Below are 17,889 nucleotides of genomic sequence, written 5' to 3'. Positions count from 1 at the left end.
AGGATCTCTGGAAAAGTTAAAGAGAACTGAACTTGTTTAGTATAGAAATCAGAAGTCTAAGAAAGAATCATCCTTAAGACTAAAAAAAAAAAAAAAATCTTTTTTTTTTTTTTAAAGATAAGAAAAACCAAAGAGGGAAAAGCTTTAATTGAAAGACATGGTATGTGTAAAATGCTTAGCAAGGGCCGGGTCCGTACAAAGTACTCAAACATTTTGACTACGGGCTGCAGTTGAAGCTGGTGGTTGAGAACACAGACAGTTTGAAATGAGACTCTGCCACTTTCCAAATACCCTTGGGAAAGCCACTAATTTTAAAATTTTAGTTTCTAAACTCAATCAAAAGGAGCTAACAATAGGGTCTCCTTCACAATTTTGTTCACAGTTTTATTGTGAGGAAGAAATGGACAATCTATGTGAAGTATTTAACCTAATGCCTAGTGGACAATAAGAGGATAATAAATTTTAGGTGTTAAAAAAAAATCATTTCCCTAAAGGTAAAAAATGATTGAAGTGCACCACTGAGAGAGGCTGGGAGGTAAGTATCTTCAAAGGTTTAAAAAACTCAACTACCCTGGATAAACTAGGTTTTCGGTCCCTTATCTCTCTACCGTGAATTGGCTCTCTGGAAACCGTTTCTAAGTTTCAACGTTCTGTTCTCAGATTAGATTTACTTTGGTTCTGTGGCTGACATTACTCGAGAGTAATGACTATGTCCCATACAATGCAAAACACTGTATATACTTTAAGGCATTACGGAAAATTCTTTATGTATAACAGATACTTCAGTTAATCCTTTTGATCTGCAGATCCTAGATTATTCAGTGTGGGCTCAAAGCCACTGCTCCAAAGCAGCTGTATTTGTTTGTTTTTCTATATGATAAATTTTCTATATAGTAAATGGGAATTTTAATATTAGGCCATTCTATGGGCTTCCCTGGTGGTGCAGTGGTTGAGAGTCCGCCTGCAGATGCAGGGGACACGGGTTCGTGCCCCGGTTTGGGAAGATCCCACATGCCGCGGAGCGGCTGGGCCAGTGAGCCATGGCCGCTGAGCCTGCCCGTCCAGAGCCTGTGCTCCGCAACGGGAGAGGCCACAACAGTGAGAGGCCCATGTACAGAAAAATAAAAAAAATAAAAAAAAATTAGGCCATTCTAGCAGTGAGAAGAGCAAATACTCATATTTGTAATTCTGTCTTTTCTATCCTGTTGATAAATATCCATAAAAATTGCATTTATCTGCATTTTATTTAGTGAAAATCTCACCTCATTAGAATTATCTGGTTCTTCCTGTAATGCCAGTCGTGCCCATATGATTACTCTTCCTGCAGTTTTCTGAGCTTCAGCAGGAGGCAAAGACCTCAACAGAAGGATACAGTCTTCACCCTGTAAACAGAGTTTGAAAGGAAGAAAAAACAGCTGCTACCTGCAAAGGATGATTTGGCTTTACCTCTTACTTTTCTATTTAAAGATGAAAAGACATCATTTTGAAAAAGACATTATGGTTCCATGGTTTAAAAATCTGAAAATTCTGTTTTGGATGACAGCAAACAGAAAAAGTAAATTAAAATACTACCCTTTGTATTTTGTAATTCTTAGGTACGCCTGTAGTTTTAGAATTATATAAAAATAAAGACACTTAAAAACACAAAAAGAAAACCCACCTCCTATTCTGGAAACAAAGGGTCCTACACATATGTAAAACATGAGTCTGAGTTTTGTTAACTACCAAAGACTATGAAAGCTCATTAGGTATTCACAAAATACTTAAAACAAAACTATACATATAGGCCAATCTAACGTCTAATGTTGGTATAACTTTATTTTGTGCTTGTCTGTTTGGATAATTTGATAGTTAAATCTTTAAAAACTCAAAACAAACCAACCATATAAAAGTACGATATAAAACTTTCACACCTTTTCTCTATCAATCAGGTCAATAATCCTTAGACTGTAGATTTCGTCTTTAGGCAACATATATGCTTCGGCCACCTTTAAAGCATCTTCTAAAGAAGATGGGACATCTTGTTTGAGAATGTGTCTTACCACCCTCTGAAATAGAGACAATACACATTTCTTTGTTACGAAATCTCACAGAGAGCCCAGAAATCATTTGTTCATATAATTAAAACAATGCAGCAAACTCTAAACTGTATGAAAAATTAAAACATGATTTGCATTCTGAATTTAATGACAGTCCTTTCACCCTTCTTTTTTTCCCCTTAGCTTTACTGAGGTTTAATTGACAAATAAAAATTACATATATTTAAGGCGTACAACATGATGGTATAATATATTCCTTCAGCTTCTTAATTTACTGTCTGTTGTCTTTACTACTCTAACAACCAATCAAACACTCTCTTAACATTCTATCTAACAAAACGGAAGCGGTGAAGAACCTAGCTCTATTAATCTTAAAGAATATAAAATCTGGTTAAATTTCCCGTGTTGCTCTGGAAGTGGAGCAAAGGCGTTAAAAGATTCAATTATTGTACTTACCATTATTTCCTTGCTTAAGAGATTCACCTCCCTTATTCCATAGCCTCGTAAAAGTTTCTTCATCTCCATTAGTTTGTAACTTTCCTGTAATAACTTGACTCTAAAAGTAAATTTATTGATATTAACAGACTGTCTTTTTTTTATGAAATACTAAGGGACACAGTAAAGGATAGAAAAACATATATGAATTTCAACTCAAACATGAAGTCTATCCAACAGCAAAAAAGCTGTTTGGGACACTGTAATCTTACTTGGGATGGTCCATCTCCAAGTGCTGTTTCACCAGCTGCTCCACAGCTGCACTCCAGGGGACCACTGCTGCATACATTATCTTGAGCACAGCATCAAATATGAGCTATAAAGACACACACGCTGACAGTGAAGAGCCCTCGGATTTACTTTTCATGCAAATTAATGACACAGCCTGATCTACAGCAGGGATCTTGCATCTATTGGATAGAAGCTTGAGAATATTTCATCTTCTGACTGCAAAAGCATATGTCTTCCAATATTCACACATAAAGGGCAATGTTATTATTTAGAAAAATTCAGAAGAGTATTTTCTCTGCTGAAAGTTAAATCATATAGCTCTATTAACTTTCTATAGACTCTGTGTTTAAAAATATTCTCCATGGTTTTATTCACATTTTACAATGGTGACTAATAACAGTGTGAAGTCAAAATAAAGGCATATGATAAACATATTTTAAAATGTCTCTATGTTTGTAAGACCATAGAAATGCCTGAAAATATATGCATCCAACTGTCCATGTGGGTTTTTCTGGGGGTGGGAATGAGAAGACTTTTTATTTTCATAAGAAAAAAGGATTGAGTGGTTTTTATTTTCTTTTTATTCTTTTTCCTATTACAAAAATTCTCCCTAACAAATATATATTGCTTTTGTGACCAGACGAAAAGTTTTAAGAAAGGATGCACTGCTCAAAAGGAAAATCTATATGATCACTATTTACTTACATCTGTGTCAGATAAACATCCTATTACTGCTATAGCTTTTGCTTCCCATGCTGTATCAAAGAGTGAGGTGAACTTTGAGCTACATCTCTTCAATAAATCCTAAAATGGGATAAACATTTTTTTAAGTTTAAAACTCTCACTAAAACATCCCCACACACATATATAAACATAGATAAATAGCTTTTATGGATGCGTAAAAAACCAAAAACTTCTACTTAGCCATGAATGCTGAACAATGGTCAACAAGTGCAAAATTGCCAAAACCTTGGCCTTCAGTTTTATTTACATGGTACAGAAAACTTTGTTCACGCTCCTATTATTTCACAACAACCATTTGGAGAAAGTCCTAACATTATCTCACTGTGCTCAAGGCGACCAGTCAGTTAGTAGCAGAGTTAACCCACATTCTTAACCAATACAATATGCTGCGTCAATCCTGATGGTAAAGCATGACATTCCGTAAAGAGTTAAACATTTAATACAATGATGCACTGCACAGATCCAGAAAAAAAGACTAGAGCTAAAGAAGAAGTTACCTCTATGTACAGAAGGAGAAGTTCCTCCTCCTGTAAGTCATGTTCCCTCACGTAAACTCTTATAAACTTCTCGAAGACGGAAGGGATAAGCTCGGGGGCCAGTACTTTATCAAACATTCGGAATACAATGGTGGTTGTATCCTCCTGGATGTTGAAATAAAGATGGCATAAATGCAAACTCTAGCTGTGCTGGCTATGATAAAATAGTAATCATTCTGATAAATCTAGACTTCTACCTTCTCAAAATCAGAGAGGGCCAATTTGCAGTTGTATTTCCTATGCAGTGTGATTAACTCTCGTAGGTTATTTACCAAAGTCCTTAACTGACAAACTTCCTCCGTGTTTTGATGATCCTTATAAAACGAAAGTGTTGAAGTTGTTAAGGATATGAAATAAAAGTGTGAGAGGGAAATACAAATAAGAGGAAACTGCAACTTATGCCTTTAAGTTTTGTAGACGTTTAAGCAAAATTAACTAGTACAAATTAACAGATCAGAATCCAATAGAAATCTAAAAGAAATTTTCTTTCTTAAAAAAATAGAAAAAACTATTAATATTAGTGTAATATTTTTTCAGAACCCCAATATACTTAGGTACACAAACATCATTTAGATAATCCTCAGTGTTCCATCCATATAGATCATGACCAGATACAAAGTGATGACATTTCCTAAAGTTATATACAAGGAACAGAATTTTCAATTGATAAAAGGCAATTAGGGAAAAGACAAAGTAGTGTTTTATAGCAAGAGGAAAAGCTCTTCTGTGGAAAAACATATAAAATGATCAATATACATTCTACATTATAACATGTATTGATTATATAACATCAATATACTGCTTGAAACTTACAGAAAAAATTCCCATCTTATTCTTAGCAGCACATAATCAGTAAGTATAATTAATAACAAGAATCTGCTATATCAGAAAGTAGGAGGAAATTTATTATTTATTTTTGGGCTCCAGAAACTTAAGGAATAAATGTAATTTCATAATGTATGTATGATGTTACAAAAGGTCATACCTTCCAGTCCTTAAGTACTTTAAACTTCAGAGTTGAGGTTATACTGAGATGTCTCAACATGTTAGTTTATAAACTAAATTATGGTACCCCAACAAACTTTTTCAAAATATAAGAATGCATTTTTTTCCAATATAATGAATGCTTTCTGGTTTTAGAAATATGAAGGGAAAAATAAATGAACTTAAGAAATTTAGAAGCCAAATAATAAATTCAGTTCATTAACCTCAAATTAATGTCATATGTAACATCAATATTCCTGATCTTAGTTCTCTTTCTAGCATTGCTATTTTATTCAGTCAGTCAGAAAGTCCCAGATTTTTTTCAATTTGATCTTTTAAAAAATTCTTTGGTACTTAAGCCATTATGACTATTGGAATGCCAAAGAAATGCAATCAAAACTAGAAGTAGTTTACTACTTTAAATAAAAGAAGTAAACCTGATTGATACAGCCTTTGAAAACTAATTTTAATATGTTATTAAGTTTTGCCCTTTTAAAGGACTGTGAAATGTTACTAATGCATAAAATCCCAATTAGACTACTTAGGAGTATGTTTATATATTGTTTCCCTTTTGGTTGGCTCAATAGAGAAAAACAGTGCATTAAGACAGGTTCAAGTTGTAACAGAAACGTAAGGAAGAAAAAAACCTAATTTTCCTTTTTGTGGATTTTAAAAGTACACAACAGAAGAACATACAAAAAGAATATTTAAGAAGTGAATATGTGTCTAAATACACATAGACAAACCCTTCAATATAAATTAAATGTTTTATTACTAAACATTTGTTTTTCATATCATACCAAGGAACTCCAATGCCAAGAGGACGCCAATCCTAACTCATCTGGTTTTTCTGCTGTAAAAAATACCTCTGCCAGTTGAAGCCCATTTTCTGGCCAGTTTGCCTTTAAAAAAATATTAGAGACCATTAAAAATAATGTTTTATGCCACGGGGAGTACTGGAAATGCCTTTTCAGTGCTAATTATACTGGTATTACCTTATCAGTTAGTTCAAGGTTCCTGGCTGCTTGTTCCAACCATTTTGCAAGAACTTTCTGAAATAGATATATCATAAAATGTATTGATATGAATAAATAATCACTGAAATAATTTAAAACCTCCATCGTAGTCTTTCAAGAGACACTAAAATGAACTAACTGGTGTTAGCACGACTTAATCTTCAACGATATAATGTAAAAAATAGAATCATCAAGAGTGAAAACACTGAAGGCAACTTACCTGTCCTTCAGGTACAGTCCTTCTCACAAATGGGATCACATCATTTTTAAGCCATGGACAAAGCTTTTGCAAAGAGACTGGTGTAGAAACTGAGTTGAGCAAGTTCTCAAGCATTTTCACATCAAATCTGCTTTCAAAGTTTGCCTAAATCGTACAGAGTGAGAAACTAAGATTTATCCAACAAATTTAAACCGATAGCCTCCCAAGAGGTAAAGACCTATTAGAAAGTCATTTCAAGAAATATTTTACTGTGTTTCCCTGGTGGTGCAGTGGTTAAGAATCCGCCTGCCAATGCAGGAGACAGGGGTTCGAGCCCTGGTCCGGGAAGATCCCACGTGCCTTGGAGCAACTAAGCCCGTGTGCCACAACTACTGAGCCTGCACTCTAGAGCCCACGAACCACAACTACTGAGCCTACGCACCACATCTACTGAAGCCCGTGCGCTCCAGAGCCCGTGCTCTGCAACAAGAGAAGCCCGTGCACCGCGACGAAGAGTAGCCCCGGCTCGCCGCAACTAGAGAAAGCCTGTGCGCAGTGACGAAGACCCAACATAGCCAAAAATAATAAATAAATAAAAATAAAATAAATTTATTAAAAAAAAATTTTACTGATGTAACGACCCTTAAAGGTGATTTACTCTGTGCAAATGATTCAAGTTGGTAGCCACAAATTCCGTGAAACCTCATGGCAGTGAGTACTAGCTAATAAATTAGAGGCAGAGGAACAGGCAGAGATGGCATTCTAAGGAAAACTTAACTGGAGGTGATAGTACAAACCCTAACAAGCATGTGTCTTTAATAGCATCACACCCAGATACTGAGCTTTGGACCTAATGTTCTATATCAACATTAAGGAGATCCGGAGCAGCAATTATAATGGCAATCCTTTTCCACAATCTGAGCTGCAACAGGACTACCCTCTCCACCATTCCTACCTAAGAAAGCCCATCAATAAACCACTTAATAAAATGTTACCTCTTGACCTAAGTTTAGGAGCTAACTAGACTCTGAATGATGAGATAACATAAGTTTATATTTTATGTATAATATTTCTTCTAAGTTAACATCATCAGAGGATAGTTTTCTCTGGGACAGGTCATATTTTATCAAACTGTCTGAAAACACACCATTGCCCAGTCACTCCTGCCACCCTATTAGTTTCCAACACTGATTCAATCACCTCTCACAGGAGCTATAAAGCCATTAAGAAAAAAATGCAAAACAAATTACCCGATGTCTCAGCCAAAGGTACTGTGCACAAACAAGGTTTCCTTCTCTTAGCTGTAAAAAAATATCCTTAAGGTCATCTTCATTATTCAGAAATTCAATCCAAGAACTACCCCTGCAAAGTCAAAGAGAGGAAATAAGTTAGTAGTCAAAAAATATATATTAAGGTTATATGTTACAAGTAGATATCATTATGCATTTTAATTAGGTTTTTTTCCCCTCAGAGTTAAAAAAAGAATCAAAAGATTATACAGTGAAAAGTTTCCTTCTTATCCCAGACCTATAGAACTCCTGTATCTTCCCCAGAAGTTATAGCTCTCCTTGTAGGTCCTTCCTGAGATAATCATTACATATACAAGCAACCATTTTTAACTTTAAAATGAATGAGAATTTTTTATGTATACTATTTGTACTTAAAAAAATTCATTTTATATTATCTTGGCAGCTTGTACCAACGAGCACATATAGATATTATTCTTTTTAAGGACTACATATTATTCCATGGCATGGATTTACTATAATTTTTTTTTTTTTTTTTTTTTTTTTGCGGTACGCGGGCCTCTCACTGTTGTGGCCTCTCCCGTTGCGGAGCACAGGCTCCGGACACGCAGGCTCAGCGGCCATGGCTCGCGGGCCCAGCCGCTCCGCGGCATGTGGGATCTTCCCGGACTGGGGCACGAACCCATGTCCCCTGCATCAGCAGGTGGACTCTCAACCACTGCGCCACCAGGGAAGCCCGGATTTACTATAATTTAACTGGACACCCACAGTTGAACATTAGGGTTACTTCCAGTCTTTTGCTATAACCAACAAAGCTATAGTGACTACCCAGTCCTAGTTAAAGCTCAGAAATAGATGATGAATACTTCCTTAAAATGATAAAAAGACAAAACCCTATAAGCCTGTATCATGCTTAAATGATAAAATAAGCATTTTCACTAATATCAGGAACAAGAGAAAGATGTCTATTTACCACCATTATTTAATAATGTTCTACATGGGACTTCCCTGGCGGTCCAGTGGTTAAGACTTCACCTTCCAATGCATGGGGTGTGGGTTCGATCCCTGGTTTGGGAGCTAAGATCCCACATGCCTCATGGGCAGAAAACCAAAACATAAAACAGAAGCAATATTGTAACAAATTCAATAAAGACTTAAAAAAAAAAGGTCTACATCAAAAAAAAACAAAACAAAAATGTTCTACAAGTACCAGTCAATGAAATTAGGCAAGGAAAAAAAATGAGGAAAAAAATGAAGCAAAATTATAATTATTTGCATATATAATTATATACTTGGAAAAAACAAGACCAATTGAAATATTACTACAAGTGAAAAAGGAATTCAATAAGGTAGCTGGTTTAAAAGTAATTTAAAAAAATCAATAGCTTCTATATCCTTTTGAAAATACAACGGAGAAAAGTCCCATTTATAAAAGTAGCAAGAAAGACAAAATTAACAAAAAAATGTAAAAAATCTATATGAAGACAACTGAGTAGATACCACTCAGGAATATAAAAAAAAGGATAGAATGAGTAGGAAGACACATACTGCCCTTAAATAGTGATATGAAGACTTGATATTGTAAAGATACTGATTCTCCCCAAACTGATTTTAGGTTCAGCACATTCCCAATAAAAATAAATAATAAAAAATCCAATATAAATAAGATTTTTAAAAAAACTGGATAAGCTGATTCTGACTCCAAGTGTCATACAGAAAAGAGTAGCTGCCCAAATTCTGAAAAATAAGAAAAGTACAGTAGAACTAGTCTACCAGTTAATAGGACACTTTAAAGCTACATTAATTAAAACTATTTGATACTGGTGAATGAACAGAGAGATGAGATCAAGCGAATACAATTATATTGCAGAAACTTAAATACACGTGAGAATTTTAACATGTGATTAAGGTAACATTTCAATGAGCAGTGAAAAGATAGAATGTTTAATGATAGTATCAGGATAACTGAATAGCTATAAGGAGAAAAAATAAAGCTTCCTTCATTGTTAGTTTATCATGATAAATAAATTTGTCTTAGCTTTAAGGTAACTAGATCTCATATTTGTCAATAACAATATTCTTGGTGCACATGTTAGTATATCTAACAGGATTAATTTCCAGAAGTGGATTGTTAGGGCAAAAGGTATGTTTATTTAAATCTGCCTTCCAAATGTATCAGTTCCAATGGATGATGTAGGAAGTGCCTAAAGCTTAGCAGGAAAGATAACATTGTCTATCACTGAAGCCCCCAGAAACACAAATTCACTCAAAGCAATGCTATATCTTTTATAACATTCCAAACTTAAATCTAATTCATAATCCAGAATTCAAAATGGGGAATGCACATACCTGAATTTTTCTGGTCCAAATGCTCCATAAAAAGTAGTCAACTTTGCATGAGCCCTTAGTACCTAAAAAGAAATAACTTGACAGTCTGAATGTTGTGTGCAATAACATTAAAATAAAAAACACCAAAAATTAGGCTTTCTGTTTCAGAAGTCTTGTACATATTCTCATTTTATCCCATACGACAAGTCAATTCCCATAAATATGACTGCCTTTACTTAGCACAAAACAAAAAAACTTGAAATAACGGAAATATTTCCAATCACACTCAATGCAATAAACCTGCAAAGAAGAGGAAGGTATTTGTACATTAATTGTAGGTGCCTTTCGAAATCAATTAGTTTTCCCACTGATTTATAAATATGCCCTTATGGTAAAACCTAGCTGGATTATACTAAACATTTACTTTGAGATAAGAGTTAAAAAATATATAGATGGTCCCTGACATGCAACGGTTCAACTTAAGATTTTTCGACTTTATGATGGTGGAAAGGCAAAACGCATTCAGTAGAAACCATACTTAGAATTTTGATCTTTTCCTGGGTTAGCAATAATATATAGGATGATTCTCCCTCGTGATACTGGCGGCAGCAAGGAGCCGCAGCTCCCAGTCAGCTACATAATCACAAACAACCGATATACTTACAACCATTTTGTTTTTTCACTTTCAGTACAGTATTCAATACATTACATGAGCTATTTGACAGTTTATTATAAAACAGGCTTTGAGTCAGATGACTTTGCCCAACTCTAGGCTAATATAAGTGCTCTGAGCACATTTAAAGTAGGTGAGGCCAAGCTATCATGTTCAGTAGGTTAGGTGTATTAAGTGCATTTTTCTTTTTAAAACATTTTTTATTGATGTATAGTTGATGTACAATATAGTGATTCAGCAATTTTTAGAGGTTATACTCCAATTATGGTTACTATAAGATATTGGCTATATTCCCTGTGTTGTACAATATATCCTTGTAGCTTATTTTTTTATTTTATTTTTTAAATTTATTTTTTATACAGCAGGTTCTTATTAGTTATCTAGTTTATACATATTAGTGTATACATGTCAATCCCAGTCTCCCAATTCATCCCACCACCACCACCCCACCTTGAGTGAATTTTTGACTTGCGGTATTTTCAACTTAACAATGGGTTGGTCAGGATGTAACCCCATCATAAGCTGAGGAAGATCTGTATGTACATGTGCACACACATATATCTTTGGCACCATCATAGCTATCATCAGTTTACAATTATTTGAAATAGCAGGCACTATGCAAAATGATTTATAGGAAATATTTCATTTGACCTCAAAATAACCCATAAGTACTACTATTATTCCCATTTTGCAATAAGGAAAAAATGTATTAAAATAATTTGCTCTTGAAAAAATACAGACCTATCTTGAATTCAAAAGTATATTGTAACAGTATATTCACTCCCAAATTGACCTATAAACCCAATGTAATTACCTCTTTTAAGCCATCAGAATAGATAGGAACAGCTTTATCTTCTTTCTTCAAAAGCTAAGATGAATAAGAAACACGGTTAGAATATCAGCTATACTAGGTTTTTCATGAAAGATGGATTTCCTGTGAATTAAAGGAAAAAATCATCTTTAAAAATTAAATTGCACTCAACTCTGAGATGAACAATGAACAATAAAGAAGTTACATATCTTAAAAATAATGCATTTTATGAAAACAGCTCACATTTTGCCCATCTGTTACACCTTGATTTTAAGGAATATAACTAGCAATGGTATTCATTTACAGGTGAGTGAGGGGAACAACCTATAGCAAAAATGGCATCATTTGGAAGAGCAAAAAAAAAATGCACTTTAAAAAAGGTCTATGGGAAAAATCATTCAGTTTTTTGCAAAATACTTCTTTTGCATAAGACAAACTAACATGCACAAAGGTCAGAAACACTTACCCTGGTTTTGGCATAATTTAGCATTTCCTGGGTTGTTTCATAGGTTATCCATTGAGCCTCCAAGCAGTAATTCACCACAAATTCATCGTCCTGTTTCATAAATGCCAGACATGGTAAGGCAACATAATACTGATCAATCCATTGACCTGGATATTCTAGTATACAACAGGGAAAACATACCTGGATTTTATGCAGATTTTCCTTAGCTTCATCTACAAGTTTTTGCCATTCAGTCTGCTCACTGGTGTTCAGAGAACTCAAAGCTAGTTTCTCCAATATATCATTTGATTTTACTTTGTAAACAAGCTGTAATATAAACATGCAACATCAAGAAACTTGAAGCAAAATAATGCCTGTGGATGAAATCTTACACTGTATGCTAAATAAAAAATGTGAATATTCATGTGGTTCAAGAATAAGCATAAAAGAAGGTAACACTTAGATAACAGAAAGGTAACCCAGATTACAAAGTGTTATGGAAACCATTTCTACCGAGTCCTCCCTAAATGTGACCAGCAGTGTACTAAGAGCTTTATGTGAATTATCTCAGTTAACTCTCATAAAAACCTAAGTAAGCATTTGCACCTCCTCAAAACCCTATGGGGTAAATACTAAGATTCCTATTTTACAATCAAGAAAACTGAAGCTCAAGAGAGGGTAAGTAATGTGTCTGAAATTTTGCTGTTCAGAAGTGAATGGAGGGCTTCCCTGGTGGCGCAGTGGTTAAGAATCCGCTTGCCAATGCAGGGGACATGGATTTGATCCCTGGCCGGGGAAGATCCCACATGCCGCAGAGCAACGAAGTCCATGCGCCACAACTACTGAGCCTGCGCTCTACAGCCCATGAGCCACAACTACTGAGCCTGCGTGCCACAACTACTGAAGCCCGTGCGCCTAGAGCCCGTGCTCCGCAACAAGAGAAGCCACCGCAATGAGAAGCCCACGCACCGCATCGAAGAGTAGCCCCCGCTCACCGCAACTAGAGAAAGCCCGTGCGCAGCAACGAAGACCCAATGCAGCCAAAAATAAAAATAAATAAATAAATTTTTTAAAAAAACAGGAAATTAATACTGATATATTAAAAAAAAGTGAATGGAGCTGGTTTTTAGAATACCACACAATTATGTTCCACGTCTACTTTTCTAAGTTTATCAAAGGTTCTTTTTTCTAAATTTTATTTAATTAATTATTTTATTCAAGGTTCTCACTACTTCTTTGCTAAGTGATTTGCTAAATTGATATAGTTTAACTCAGGTTAGTGAGGCATACCATTTTATTTTATTTTTATTTATTTATTTATTAAACATCTTTATTGGAGTATAATTGCTCCACGATGGTGTGTTTCTGCTTTATAACAAAGTGAATCAGCCATACATATACATATATCCCCATATCCCCTCCCTCTTGCGTCTCCCTCCCACCCTCCCTTATCCCACCCCTCCAAGTGGTCACAAAGCACCGAGCTGATCTCCCTGAGGCACACAGATTCTTAACCACTGTGCCACCAGGGAATTCCCAGTCTATCAAAGGTTCTTTAGCAGCTGGAAACAGCTTGAGTTAGACAAAGTCAAAATTTCAGGTTCCTTTTTTATAAACAAAATACCAACTTTAACATGGGTTCTCTGGCTCCGAAAGCTAAAAGTGATACGAAAGAGCAGTTTCTCTAGTTCTGTGTCTCCACTCCCTGAAAACATCTTTCACTGGTTTTGATTTTTTTGCTTCATTTGCTCTGTTTAAAAATTAGTTATTATGAAACTTTCAGATATTCAAAAAGGTAATAATATAACAAATACTCATGTACTTATCACCTAAATTAAAATTTTTTAATAATATAGTTTATATTAATATCTATAATAAATAATTTTATATTATATAAATTTATAATATTTAATAACATAATAATTTACATATTTAATGTAAATATAATTTATAATATTTATATTATAGTTTAATATTACTTTCTCTTCTTCCAAATAAATCATTCTCCTTCCCTGAATCAGAAGTATCCATTATGCTGATTTTGGTGCTTGTTATGCCATTAATTCATATACTGCTTTACTCATATACACTTCTAAATATACAAAATTGTTTTGCATGTTTTAAAATGCTACTTTCTTTAAACTTTTTATTTTATATTGGAGTATAGTTGATTAACAATGCTGTGTTACCTTCAGGTGTATAGCAAAGTGATTCAGTTATGCATATACAGGTACCTATTCTCTTTCAAATTCTTTTCCCATTTAGATTGTTACATAATATAAAATGCTACCTTTTTAAAGCAACAAACACATGGGTACCCACCACCCACTTAGCAAATGTTAGTTCTTCACTACCATCAGGCTTCATCCTTCATTACTTCCCAGGACGTTTCAAGGGATATCAATGAATTCCTAATCACCAAATCCAACAGACAACTTTCAGTTTTTATACCTGATTTTATTGGTAGTATTTGCAACTGCTGATCACTCCCCACTAAACTGTTTGTTTGTTTTTTGGTCACACCTCACGCCTTGTGGGATCTTAGTTCCCCAACCAGGGATTGAACCCGTGCCCTCAGCAGTGAAAGCAAGGAGTCCTAACCACTGGACTGCCAGGGAAGTCTCCCTTGGCTTCTTTAATCATACATTTGTGTGGTTTTCTTCCCAAATATGTTTATAGCCCTTCTTTCTCTATCCCCCGTGTGCTGGTGCCCCTGTAGCTCATCCTCAGATCTCTTCTTACTCCACACATTCTCCTTGAGTGGTCTGAGCCATTCCTCCGGTGTTACCTATGTCTAGATTCAGCTCAGATCACTCTCCAACTTCCTATCAGACAGCCTCATTTTATAAGATCCCTTACATGCAATTTTTATAAAGCAGAATCCTTCATATTTTACCCCTAATCTGTTCTTCCACACATATTCCTCATTTTAAGTAATGCCATCACATTCCAACTACAGTAAGTCCCCTACATACGAATCTTCAAGTTGCGAACTTTCCAACACGTGAACGTGCGTTCACATGTCCAATCACGTAAGTTAGTTCACGTGTCTGGTGTACATTGTCACATGCGTGCATCCTCTACAAGTGGTTGTGCTTTTGTGTACTTTACTGTACAGTACTGTATAGAGTACAGTAGTACAGTACCTTTATTTCAAGCCCAGGATGTCCAGAAGCAAGCGTAAAAGCAGCGGTGATGTACCTGGTACTGCTAAGAAGCACCAGCTCTTGTACTGTACTGCTGTATTTTTCAAGGTACGGTACTGTAAGATTAAAAATGTTTTATTTCTTGTGCATGTTTGTTTTTTATGTATTATTTGTGTGAAAAGTATTATAAACCTATTACAGTAGAGTACTATGTAGCTGACTGTGTTAGTTGGGTACCTAGGCTAACTTTGTTGGACTTCTGAACAAACTGGATTTATGAATGTGCTCTTGGAATGGAACTCGTTTATATGTAAGGGACTTACTTGCAGTACGCTGAGCCAGAGTCCTGCTAGTCTGCTCCTGACATTTGTACCCCCCACTATGTTTGATCGCTGAGCCCCACTGCTTCTACCTCCTATACACCTCTCTCCCTCCTGTGTGTTTCCACCTCACTGCATTGGGTCAGTTTTTCAACTGGTCTTTGCATCTCTAGATTTACCCTTTTCCAAACAATTTCCCATGTTTACAAAATGACAACCTAATCAAGACATTCTCCAGCTTAAAAATCTCAGTAGCTCCCCATCACCTGCAGAATAAGATCTAAATCCTTTGCAGTACATACAAAGCCCTCCAGGCTCTGACCCTCTCATTTCCCACCATCTCCTTTCCCTTCTATGTACATATAACCTACAACCTAGTCCTATCTAATTACTAGGAGTTCCCGGAAGCACCATAAGCCTCCCTCACTTTCTTCATGTGTCTTAACACCTAGAATTCCCTTCCTCTCCCAGGACTATCTGGAACATTTTCAAGATCTGACATAAAATCACCTCCTCCACGAAGTCTTCCCACCCTACTTTAAGGGTCACTATCTCCTTTGAATCCCTACTTTACTTTGGTCGTATCTTAATTATAGGCCTGATCACACTAAATTCCCATTATGTCTTACATATTTGTCTCCACAGCCTCTAGCACACGAAGAAATGCTTTCAATGAATGAATGAATACATGAATAATTACCTCAACATCTAGTCCAAACTGAATGGCAAAGCTCTCGGCTTCAGCAAATCTGTGTTTGTGAAGTAACCGACTCAATCTGATAAATTGAAAGAAATTTCAGTAAGATTTTTATTAATCAGGGAATTCAAGCTTTTCATCAAGGAGTAAGGCTTAGAAGAACACAAGAGGGCTTCCCTCGTGGCACAGTGGTCAAGAATCCGCCTGCCAATGCAGGGGACACAGGTTCGAGCCCTGGTCCAGGAAGATCCCACATGCCACAGAGCAACTAAGCCCGTGCGCCACAACTACTGAGCCTGCGCTCTACAGCCTGTGCTCCACAATAAGAGAAGCCACCGCAGTGAGAAGCCCGCACACCTCAGTGAAGAGTAGCCCCCGCTCTCCGCAACTAGAGAAAGCCCGCGCACAGCAACGAAAACCCAGTACAGCCAAAAATAGATAAATAAATTATAAAAAAAAAACAAAAACAACACAAGTAGTTACCTGTTTTCTGGCAAAGCTTCTGTAAGACATCTGAGTACTAAAACAGAAACTGAGTCTTCAGATAGTCTGAGAAAAGTTTTAATATTGACATTTGTCATTTAACATCAGTAAGTAAATTTTAACTTTGCTATTATTTAACAACTTATCTGATAAACAAAACAGGACTTACTTTGGATCATTTTTGCAAATTCCTTCCAGAAGGTATATGGTATCCTACAATAGCAAAAAACATGTTTAAAATTGAAATACAGAATTAATTCACTTTATAGAGTAACAACTGGTTTAGGCAGAAATTATCCATCAATGGATTCTAAAATTACTGGGAAAAACTGGTGAGGAAAAGGATATTCCCATAGTCTCAAAATAACACCACGGAAATTACTTACTAATTATACAGGGGAAAATGTACCTTTACAATGGAGAAATATGGCAGAACTGCTTTAACTAAGTGATCAAATTTAACAGCACCAATAACAGGACAAGTGGACATAAGTCCTTTAATGTGATGCAGTTAGGACACAGTATCACTTATGCAGGATGCTTGCCAAAAATCTTAGCACGAATCTAATCATGACGAGACACAGATCCAAATAGAGGGACATTCTACCACACAACCGGCTAGGACTCGAAAAATGTCAATGTCCGAAAAGACAAAAACAGACTAGGGAAGTTTTAGAGATTAAAGTAGACTACCATGTGACCACGACAACAAAATTCAATTCATGATGTTTGATTGAATCCTGGGTCAGGAACAAAAAAAGTTCTCAAGTAATTGGCACAATTGGTAAAATTTGAATTTGGATGGCATATTTCATAATAGTATTGCATTAATGTTAAATTTTGTGGGCCTCATTCTTAGGAGATACCCGCTGAAATTAGGAGTGAGAGGTCATGATGTCTGCAAGTAATTTCCAAATGGTTTGGAAAAATACAATGTGTGTATATAAAAAGAGATAAAACAGGGGCTTCCCTGGTGGTGCAGTGGTTGAGAATCCACCTACAAATGCAGGGGACACGGGTTCAAGCCCTGGTCCAGGAAGATCCCACATGCTGCGGAGCAACTAAGCCTGTGTGCCACAACTACTGAGCCTGCGCTCTAGAGCCCGTGCGCCACAACTACTGAAGCCCACGCGCCTAGAGCCCGAGCTCTAAACAAGAGAAGCCACCGCAAGGAGAAGTCCATGCATCGCAGCAAGGAGTAGCCCCCGCTCACCACAAATGGAGAAAGTCCGCGCGCAGCAACGAAGACCCAATGCAGCCGAAAATAAATTAAAAAAAAAAAAAAATCCGCCTGCCAATGCAGGGGACAGGGGTTCGATACCTAGTCTGGAAAGATCCTACATGCCGCGAAGCAACTTAGCCTGTGCGCCACAACTATTGAGCCTGTGCTCTAGAGCCCACGAGCCACAACTACTGAAGCCTGTGTGCCCTAGAGCCCACACTGCAACTACTGAAGCCTGAGCGCTCTAGGGCCTGTGTGCTGCAACTACTGAGC

The 17,889-nt window shown here is 36.2% G+C and overlaps 1 protein-coding gene across 1 annotated transcript in view; it reads right to left on the bottom strand.

Moving 5' to 3' along the window:
- The window catches only part of KNTC1 (kinetochore associated 1), a 66,212-nt gene that overhangs the window by 35,086 nt on the left and 13,237 nt on the right, over nt 1-17,889 (bottom strand). Inside the window, exons 13-30 of the mRNA XM_060121113.1 lie at nt 16,564-16,607; nt 16,395-16,460; nt 15,915-15,990; nt 11,950-12,075; nt 11,770-11,859; nt 11,307-11,360; nt 9,841-9,902; nt 7,495-7,606; nt 6,262-6,409; nt 6,025-6,077; nt 5,830-5,931; nt 4,243-4,359; nt 4,007-4,150; nt 3,471-3,569; nt 2,747-2,850; nt 2,496-2,595; nt 1,914-2,048; nt 1,263-1,382 (exon numbers count right to left, since the gene is read on the bottom strand). Coding sequence (XP_059977096.1) covers nt 1,263-1,382; nt 1,914-2,048; nt 2,496-2,595; nt 2,747-2,850; nt 3,471-3,569; nt 4,007-4,150; nt 4,243-4,359; nt 5,830-5,931; nt 6,025-6,077; nt 6,262-6,409; nt 7,495-7,606; nt 9,841-9,902; nt 11,307-11,360; nt 11,770-11,859; nt 11,950-12,075; nt 15,915-15,990; nt 16,395-16,460; nt 16,564-16,607 — 1,752 coding nt within the window. The remainder of the gene's footprint in view (nt 1-1,262; nt 1,383-1,913; nt 2,049-2,495; nt 2,596-2,746; nt 2,851-3,470; nt 3,570-4,006; nt 4,151-4,242; nt 4,360-5,829; nt 5,932-6,024; nt 6,078-6,261; nt 6,410-7,494; nt 7,607-9,840; nt 9,903-11,306; nt 11,361-11,769; nt 11,860-11,949; nt 12,076-15,914; nt 15,991-16,394; nt 16,461-16,563; nt 16,608-17,889) is intronic.

This window comes from Lagenorhynchus albirostris, chromosome 14, assembly GCF_949774975.1.
Source record: "Lagenorhynchus albirostris chromosome 14, mLagAlb1.1, whole genome shotgun sequence".
NCBI classification, from domain to species: Eukaryota; Metazoa; Chordata; class Mammalia; order Artiodactyla; family Delphinidae; genus Lagenorhynchus; species Lagenorhynchus albirostris.
Note: the sequence above shows the minus strand (reverse complement) of the source record. Positions and strands in the feature narration are given on the sequence as shown.